The following is a 9956-nucleotide window of genomic DNA, read 5'->3' as shown; positions in this document are numbered from 1 at the left end:
CTTAAAATTTTCATAAACTTAGGCCATTCCCATATTTCAACAAAACAAATGATCCATTTTAGAATAAATAAATCCATTTAAAAAATAACATAATATTTTTATTTAAGCATTTAAAAAATTATTACTCACTTTTATCAATTAATTTACATAAAATATTTATCTATTCCTTTTTGTCCTATTCTCCACCTGTCATCAGTTCTTTCTTTTCTGGTCACTCTACCAAGCAGTTCCAACGAAACCAGAGCCAGCCTCACCTTAAGGCTAGTGAGGTAGCTGCCTAAGGCCAACTCCAATGGGAGTTGCCTTGCCTAATGCTTGTCAAAATTGGTCAAAGGTGGAAAATAAAAGCTGATGTGGAGAAGTTAGTTTGTGTTGAAGTTTGGCAACGTTGCCCAGCAGTGGCAACGTTGCCTTCAATTTTTTTTTTTTTTTCTTTTGTTTGATTGGTTGAATTTTGATGTGACAATTTAAGCCACACTTACCCATTGGAGTTGGCCTAAGGACTAAAATATAGGAGGCCCATTTTTTTATACCATCAATATATTAAATATATTTCAAAATTTAAGATATTTATTTTACACGGTTAACTCTTGAAGTTTTTTTTTAAACTTTAAAGTGGTGAGTCATAAGTTATACGGTTTAGTGAGAAAAAATAGGTACTGATTAACTTTTTTTAACTTTAATTTATTTTATTTTTCATTTCCAATATAATGACTATATATATATATATATATATATATTCTAACGTTATTTTTTTCTATAGGTTAACGTTTCAAATTATACCGTTGGTTTGGTAATTGATAGATTTAATTTTATTAATATATCCTTAAATTTTTTGTATATATATATATATATATTCCTATTACAATTTGCATAATACACTATTTTATTTCTCTTATTCTCTAAAAGTGAAATTCTCTCATATGCATTCTTTCTTTAAGCATTTGGATTCAAGAATCAAAATCTTTCTTCATAATTTTGCTAGAAAGCAAAAATCTCCAGTCTCCAGGTTATATCATTCTTACTCATTTTTTTATAATATTTTTCAAATAATATTTTATATTGTTATTATTTTTGTTTTGTTATTTCTATCTTGTTATATTATTTTGATTTGCTTGCTAGTTTGCTTATTCTATGTAATAATTTTATAGTCAGAACAAATATGTCTAACCGAAAATATGCTTCAGGATATGAGAAACTAAAAAAAGAAAAAAACAATAGAAAGTTTAGTTCAATCACAAAAAGGATATCTTGATAAATTTATTTTAAGTAGCAAGAATGATGCATTGAATTTGATTAGTAAAATAATTGAAAAAAATAGTTTGAAATCACTAGAGGATGAGGAAATTATGGTAGAAAAGAACTTAGAGAATGAGAATGATGATGTAATTGTTAATGAAGATGGTCAAGAAAATATTAATGAAAATAAAGTTGATATAGAAAGAAAAGATGTTCATGATAATTTGAGTAGTGATGTTTCTTATAATATTTATGATCCTGGAAGGTGGAAAATTATTGATACTAAATTAAGAGATTTGTTAGTGGAAAAATGTCCAATTAGAATAAATGATATAATTTTTCCAAAAGATGAAAATTCTAGGTATTTTTCCACTTTTTATTACATGAGAAAATTATTGAATGGAGAAACACATGATAGCCATCAAGATGGCTGGTATATTCTAAGGATTTTGACAAGGTGTATTGTTTTTGTTGCAAATTATTTCATTCTAATTATACTAATAATATGAATCAATTAGGCAATGAAGGAATTAAGGAAATGAAAAATCTTGGTGCTAGGCTTAAAACACATGAAACAAGTAATGAGCATATAGTTAACATGAATGCTTGGATTGACTTAGAATTGAGACTTGCAAATCATAAAACAATAGATAAAAGTTTGCAAGAGCGAATTAATAAGGAGAAAGAACATTAGAGGAATGTTTTAGTAAGAATAATTGCTATTTTAAAAAGTCTAGCTAAGAATAATTTGGCATTTCGAGAAAATAATGAAAAGATCTACCAAGAGAACAATGGAATTTTTTTGAGTTTAATTGAAATGATTCTGAATTTGATCCAATTATGCAAGAACATGTTTGACGTACTCAAAATAGTGAAATTCATAATCATTATTTGAGACATAGAATTCAAAATGAGTTGATTCAAATATTAGCGAGTGAAGTGAAAAATACAATTTTGAAAAAAGTTAAAGAAGCAAAATATTTTTCAGTTATACTTGATTGTACTCCTGATTTAAGTCATCAAGAACAAATGTCTCTTATATTGAGATGTGCAGATATCTCAACTAGTCCAATAAGAGTGAAAGAATATTTTTTGGGATTTTTAAAAGTGGATGATACTTCAGGAAAAGGTATTTTTAGTGAACTCACAAAAGAAATTAAAAATTTGAAACTTGACATCAATGAAATAAGAGGACAATGATATGATAATTGATCTAACATGAAAGGAAAGCGCCAAGGTGTACAAAATAGATTATTAGAGTTAAATCCTAGAGCATTATATACACCTTGTGGTTATCATAATCTTAATTTAGTACTTTGTGATGTTGCTAATTCTTGTGTTAAAGCTGTATCATTTTTTGGTGTTTTACAACGTATATATTCATTATTCTCTTCTTCACCTAAGCGATGGACAATATTAAAAAATAATATATCTACTTTGATTGTGAAATTATTGTCTCAAAGTCGTTGGGAAAGTCGTATTGAAAGTGCTAAGGCAATTAGATTTCAAACTCCAAAAATAAGATATGCTTTGCTTGAACTAGCAGAAACAAGTGATGATCCTAAAATAAATAGTGAAGCTAAATGTCTAGCAACCTATGAATTAGATAATTTTGAATTTTTGTTAGGCATGACTATTTGGTTTGATATTTTGTTTGTTGTCAATTCAATTAGTAAAAATTTACAATGTAAAAATATGGATATTGACAATGCTATAAATCAGTTAGATAGCCTTCTTTCTTATTTTGAAAATTATAGGAAATATGGATTTGTTTCTGTTATGATTTCAGCTAAAGAAATTACAATTGAGATGGAAATTGAGCCTAAATTTTGTGAAAAACATGTGATTCGTAGGAAAAAACAATTTGATGAAATAATTGATGATGATGATGATATAGTAAAATCTGCTGAATAATCATTTCGGATTGACTATTTTCTTTTCATGATTGATCAAATTATTTGTTCACTTAAAAATAGATTTGAACAATTTCAAGTGTATGCAAACATTTTTTTATTTTTATTCAATTTGAAGAAACTAAAAGCATTGAATGAAGATGCTTTAAAATATCATTCTTTAAATCTCGAAAATGTTTTAAAATATAATGGATTTTCTTATATTGATGATTTAGATTTGTTTTTGGAATTAAAAGTGTTGAGAGAAATTTTTCCAAATGAAAATAGTAGTTCAATTGATATACTTGATTACATTAAAAATATTGATTCATTTCCAAATGCAAACATTGCTTATAAAATATTGCTAACCATTCTGGTAACAATTGCTTCAGCAGAAGTTTTTCAAAATTGAAATTGATAAAATTTTATTTAAAATCAACTATGTTGCAAAAACGATGGAATAGATTGGCAATATTATCTATTGAGCATAATTTACTAGATAAACTCGAATACAATGATTTGATTAACAAATTTGCATCCCAAAAGCAAGAAAGATAAGCTTTTAAATGAATCAATTATTATTTTTTAATCATTTTGTTTTAGTTGCTTATTTAGAATATTTGACTTTATTAGGTGGGTGTAAAAATTTTATTTAAATTTGGTTGATATATTAATATTAAAAATATAGTTTTTTTTCTTTTTCTTTGAAGGCCCCATTTTAAAATTTTGTCTAAGGCCCCAAAAAAGCTTAGGCCGGCCCTGAACGAAACCATATAAAACAAGACCTATAATATTTCCATATAATGAACCTTATTGAAATAGTATTTTTAGAGGTATTATAAACTTAATTTCTTTATGAAACATTATTTCAAAAGTATTTTAACTCGACCATCTAAAAGAAATAATAATAAAAACACACATGTATAGATATTCAACTAAAAAACACCAAAAAGGTTTAGTTTTCATTCTTTTGGTCAGAATTTAGTTTTCATACTTATTCTTAGGTAACGATGCCCCAAATTGTTGCATCCAGTTTGATGATGTCTATAAAAGAACTTGGTTATTTTGCTTCAACAAAGCCATAATTACTATCCTACGAAATTTTGGCCACAAATATAAGTCAGCATACTTGTTTTTCCTTGATTGCTTGCGCCTTCAAGTCATTCTCCAGAGCTGAAGCAGCAATTGAATCAAAGAAACAATGGCGGCTATCATCTGCAGGCACCAAGCTCAGGTTCTGACAACGTTTTATCTAGCAAAATTATGCATAAAAGAATAGCAATAAATAATTATACTAACACAAAAGCTTGAAGCTTTCAAAACAGACATGCTAGTCATTTTTTTTAGTGACACATAATATGAACAAATAGAGAGATAATAGAAAAAGATAGCTTTAACCTCAGGAATCGAGAAAGAAAGACTGCATTGATAAAGTGCAAGTGATGACAGAATAAGTGTATGTATGTTGTTTGATCTTCACTTATTTAACAGCTTTTATATTTTTTTTTAATGTTTTATTTTAAATCGCCTGTTTTCAGCCTGCATTTCGCCCTGATTATTTTGGGCAAACCTGACCTGGTGAGGCGGTTCCCTGCCGGGTTTGTTTGCCAGTCCTAACAATGCATGCAATTGACACACTTCAAACCACACAACAATGCAATGTACAGTAACAAATGATGCCTCTAATTATTAAGAACAATGAAATCTCAATTGCAACACAGGAGGCCTCTTGATATTGAGAATTTACTCAAATATAATCTCATGATTATTTTACCAAATTCATGTTAAGAAGCAAGCACCTCCGGTAGCAATACTATTCCAACACAATAAATAGTAAAAACATGAACCATCAAGTTTAGCCAAAACTTAGGGAGTTTCTAGACCGTTATTCAAAATAATGATTAGCCTAAAATTATAACATTGGGTATAAAACTATTCAGTGTATAAAACTATTCGGTACCCTTTGTTTTATCGAAATACAAACTTGGTACCTTATATTTTCAGCTCATCCAGTACCTATAATTTGAAATGGTAGATATTTAGTATCCTAGACTCAAATTTAAATAATAAAATTTTATAAATATGACCAAAATATCATCAATTATATGTGATTAAGTAATTAAATTTGAATTTATAACTCATATAATTGAGGGCAGTTTGGTCACATTTATTGATCAAATTTGAGTCAAATGTACCAAATATGTACGATTTTAAATTACAGGATACCGAATGAGAATTATTGAAAATATAGGGTACCAAGTATGTGTAGATAAAACACAAGGTATCAAATGTGTATTTATCCTATAATATTTAATGAGCAGTATTCTTCAACTTCCACGAGTCATGAAAAGCACTTCAGTTATACTTCATAATAACTTCAGAAAATGCACAATCGTAAGTAGACACAACTATTGCCTATCAGAAAACTTTATGAAAATTCTAATTTATGAGGCTGCAATTTTCTCTAAAACAATTGTTTCTAAAGTTTATGCTCTCAAGACTGAAAGATTTCCGTTCGATGCTAGATTGAATAAAAACTTTAACAAAAAGGGAAAAACCTACTTAAGGTGGTGCAATTTTTATAACTGACCACAACATACAAGACTAACCTATGCTCAAATTCCTCTAATGACCAGATTGATGCATTACATCAAATACTGGGGCAGGCCTATCGAATTCCTCTACTAATAATTCACTCAGGTGCTACGCCCACTGCCCTCCTTAGTAACACCAATAAACGCTGAATTTAATCCATGTTTAGGCAAAGATAAGGTTAAAATTGATGATGATTTTGGTGTTTCCATTTTTGGAAAAGTTCTATTGATCTATTCATACTATGTCGCTCATCTATCTTACATGTCCTAAGTTTTACTTGTAATCTTTTATCCATAAAAAATTAATTCAGGATTGTATAGTTGTCGTTGACTTTGCATAGTTGGATAATTGTTGTTTTTACTTTTCCTGGTGTAGGATCTTTGTATAAAAAGTAGGATATACTCTATTCTCTAATGAACAGAATACAAATTAGTCATCATAATTTTACTCTTCTTTTTATTTTCACAAACAAATCAATCTTCTATTTGCTTTTTTTATTATTATTTTAACAAGTTGGTTAACTATTTAAGCCAAGTATTTGACAATCATTAATTAGAATAAACATGATACAACAAGTTTTTTTCTCTCCCAATCAACAAGTCGATATGTTGCTTATTTATTTCTTTCACTTGAGGCAATTCATGTTTTTATATACTATCATTGAAATATATGACAAAGACGAACAAAGTAAAAAATAAATCACGAAACTTAGAAAATACCTTGTGAATCTGGCTCTATTTAAGTATTTATAAATAGAAGGGTAGGCACATGCTTAACCTTGTAGAAATCCTCTCCTCCATCACCAACCCTATTTTTGAACTCCATAGGCATCTTTTGAATCATAATTTCCTTGAGAGTAGTAACATGTTGCAAACCATCAGGAATTGTCATCAATCTTTGGCAACATTTAATATTCAAATGGCAAAGACTAGGAAAAGCCCCGTTCTCCACCCACAATTTTTCCAAATGAAGGAGCTCCACAAGGGAAAGTGATTCAAGTTGTCGAAAACCTCCTTTTGAACAGACCATTTCAAACCCTAAAAAGGCGTTGTGATCAAGGTGAAGGATCCTTAGATTTGGTAGCTTTTGCAATATTGCCATTGGATCAACCATTAAACTTGTATTTTTAAGAGTCAACTTGACAAGGTTCGGAGAAATTTGATCATCTTGTGGTAGCTTTTCTATAGGCAGTCCCACATGAATTTCATACGTTCGAGGATATCTTAATATGATTGGTACTATATCTCTTGTTGAGATTGAACCATTATAATTCTTCAGAGATAGAAATTCAAGATGATTAAATGTAACTCTTGTGGGCTGGTAGCTTTCCCCCAAATTTCTGTCCACATACATTTTAAGCCTTCTAAGATTTGTAAGACATGCCAAACTGTTCCAAAGACAACAGTCAACTGGAATATTATTCAGGGTTTGCAAGCTGCTAAGACCATTCAAAAATAATTTATCAGCATTGACAGTGCATTCACATGGTAAATACAAATGTCTAAGTTCTTTCAGCTTGTATATCACATTCGGTAAGGTTAATCTTGAAGTTGATCGTAAGTCTAAAGTTTGCAAGTATCTCAAATATCCAATTGAAGACGATATTTGTTCAACACCACTGCCCTTTATGCTAAAGAATCTTAAATCCCTGAGCTTTCCAATGCTTTTGGGCAGTTGAACAAGTTTCCTGAGATTTTCCAACTTCAAAACTCTAAGCAAATGATAGTTGTCGATTAAGGGCTTCCATACTTGTTTGAGCTGTGGTGGTAGTAAGTTTGTGCATGTAAAAGATCTAAGATGACCATATCTATAAATATTATTATTGTTACCAAAGCTAGTCATCGGACTAGCATGACAGTCCACACTAACAGCGAGCCTTTGAAATTGATTGAATTGCAATACATTCTTCTCAGCGCTTGAAAAGACAACAGATTGTAGAAAATTATCATTGGAAGCCTTGGACAAGCAGAAGTCTCGTATGACATCATGCATGCGACAAGTTCTAATTCTTCCAGTTGAACCTGAGTCTTCAACCTGAACTATGTGCCTGCGTACCAACTCACATAGACATCCATACGCTACATCTTCCAGGGTCTCAAATGAATTTCCCCTTCGCCATGGACTTGATGACACAAAGCCTTCAGCAATCCATAGTTGGCAAAGGTGGCTTACCTTTATCTCGTAAGCCTTGGGGAAAAGGCAGAAATACAAAAGGCATGGCTTCAAATAAGAAGGCAAATCATCATAAATCAAATTCAGTAGCCATGACAAACCTAGATGTTTCAATTCTTCTTGTCCATCCTCCATTCTATATCTTTCAAGATACGTCTTAAAAACATCACTTAGCTTCTTTAAGTCATCGGTTGTGCTTCTTGTGGACACAAGTCCAACAATGACACATATTGATAATGGCAATCCAGAACAATGTTTAAGCATTTTTTTAGCCAAATTGATCCTATTTTCATTTAATTTTGAATCTGCAACCCAGATGGGCAGGAAGTTAGTGAGTGAGTACTATTGCGTGTATAAGACAGATCTAATAATACAAACTAAAAAGAGAAAGATATAAGAGACATACTTGTGAGTTCATCATGATTAACATCAGTCTGGAGTTGTGCTACCTCTTTGTTACAGTTGGTGATCAAAATCTTTTGGAGCAACTTGAAGCTTTCGTCTTCATCAAGACAAACAAGATCATGATTAACAGCAGCCTGATGTGCTACCTCTTCGTTATGAGTGGTGATTAAAATCTTACTGTTACTTGTTTTACCATTAAGGAAGACAGGTACTAAACAATCCCATACCTCTGTGTTCCAAACATCATCAAGAACAAGCAAAAATGACTTGCCTTTGAGCTCGGTAGAAAGGTAGCCTGCAATTTTTTCACTATCCATTGCTGAAATTTTCTTCCTTTCCTCATTTGTGGCTGAAATAAGCTGAATTAAGAGCTTTTGCAGAATGTTTTTCGTATCAAAATCTTGAGACAAAGTAACCCAAGCCAAAGAATCGAAGTGACGCTTGATCTGAGAGTCCTGATAGATCTCGCTGGCTAGAGTAGTTTTGCCAATTCCACCCAATCCACATATAGAAACCACCCGAGTAGAATCCGATTCTTTCATCAGATCCGTCACGATGTGGTCAAATTTCTTGTCAAATCCAGCAAAATCATTATCAGATCGCGGCAGGGCCACTGCCCTGTGCTTCTCCACACCGAAACCTTCACCAACCAAACCCTCGTCCCTTAATTCTTTTATGCCTAAGTCTTGTAAACCCAATCTCAAATGCGCAACTTTGGTACGGAGTTCGTCAAGTTGTAATTTAAATTTGCGACACTTAAATCTTCCATTGAAGATCCACAGAAATCTCTTGATTAGTAATTTTATAAAGCTCTCTCCTTTTCTTTTCGAAGAAGAAGAAGGCAGTTTAAACGTCAATCTTGAAAGCACACAATCTATAAGAAAAACAGTATCCATTGTTTTAGAAACCAAATTCATCACCTTATCGTCTGCATCTCCATTCCGCTTCACATAAGCATCTGCATCTTTTAGAAAGCATCGCATCTGCTCAAGCTCCGCCATTATACCATCGATTCGGCCCTTGATTCCAGATAATTTGACAGGTCTTGCATAGAACAACTCTCTCAGTCTTTCTAGCACTAACGAAATATTTGCGTCCGCCATGACTGCCGCCGTGCCTGCTACTTTTTCCTCTTCTTAGGTGAGCCTCCGTCCACCATCACTGCCGTGCCTGAGACCAGAGCATTTTTTTTCTTTTTCACTTTTTTTTTTCTATGGAGAAAATGAGGGGAAGAAGAATACTTTACCACCGACAGTAATTTTTTATTTTATTTGTTTTTGAGCAGCGTGCAGTACACGAATTTTCTGGGCAACTTCGTTTATTTTTTTAATTAATATAAGGTGCATTTTTCAATATAATGTGAAATATTATTTTAAATTACTTTATTTACTAACTCACTTCAGTTCAAAGTAAGGTATGTCATTTTAATAAAACATATTATTTTAAGTTACTTTATTATTGTTGACTAGGAAATCTCACCTCAACACACCAGTCACCACTTTTTTTTTTTTTTATCACATTCACACCACACCTTCGCAGTGCACGTTATCATGTGACGTCAGCTTGTGAGTGTCTCACTCGTTACTTTTTTTAAATTATATTAGTGTTGAAATATTTGTTTTATTAGGGTAACCGAGAACTTTCATTGAGTAA

General features: G+C 31.3%; 1 protein-coding gene across 3 annotated transcripts; it reads right to left on the bottom strand.

Moving 5' to 3' along the window:
* Positions 1 to 4061: 4061 nt before the first annotated feature.
* On the bottom strand, positions 4062 to 9588 carry LOC133782023 (probable disease resistance RPP8-like protein 2). 3 transcript variants are annotated; one of them, XM_062221165.1, is made up of 4 exons: positions 8305 to 9588; positions 6446 to 8203; positions 5123 to 5147; positions 4062 to 4383 (listed from the first exon to the last, which is right to left on the bottom strand). In XM_062221165.1, exons 1-2 carry the CDS (start codon positions 9404 to 9406, stop codon positions 6465 to 6467), a joined length of 2841 nt encoding a protein of 946 aa, XP_062077149.1. In that variant the 5' UTR covers positions 9407 to 9588; the 3' UTR covers positions 4062 to 4383; positions 5123 to 5147; positions 6446 to 6464. The 3 variants fall into 3 exon arrangements, with proteins under 3 accessions (XP_062077149.1, XP_062077150.1, XP_062077148.1); XM_062221166.1 differs by lacking the exon at positions 5123 to 5147 and having other exon boundaries at positions 4062 to 4346; XM_062221164.1 differs by lacking the exon at positions 5123 to 5147 and having other exon boundaries at positions 8305 to 9586.
* Between the last annotated feature and the right edge of the window lie 368 nt (positions 9589 to 9956).

Source organism: Humulus lupulus, chromosome 6, assembly GCF_963169125.1.
Source record: "Humulus lupulus chromosome 6, drHumLupu1.1, whole genome shotgun sequence".
In the NCBI taxonomy this organism is placed as follows: domain Eukaryota; kingdom Viridiplantae; phylum Streptophyta; class Magnoliopsida; order Rosales; family Cannabaceae; genus Humulus; species Humulus lupulus.
The sequence above is the reverse complement of the archived record's forward strand: the minus strand, read 5'-3'. Positions and strand labels throughout refer to the sequence as shown.

What these genes read in the sequence shown, in the direction of transcription:
- LOC133782023 (XM_062221165.1), bottom strand. Translation starts at nt 9,406, where the DNA reads ATGGCGGACGCAAATATTTCGTTAGTGCTAGAAAGACTGAGAGAGTTG. An exon ending in TAATCATGATGAACTCACAA is followed by an intron (nt 8,204 to 8,304) that starts GTATGTCTCTTA and finishes TCTGGGTTGCAG; the next exon opens with ATTCAAAATTAAATGAAAAT.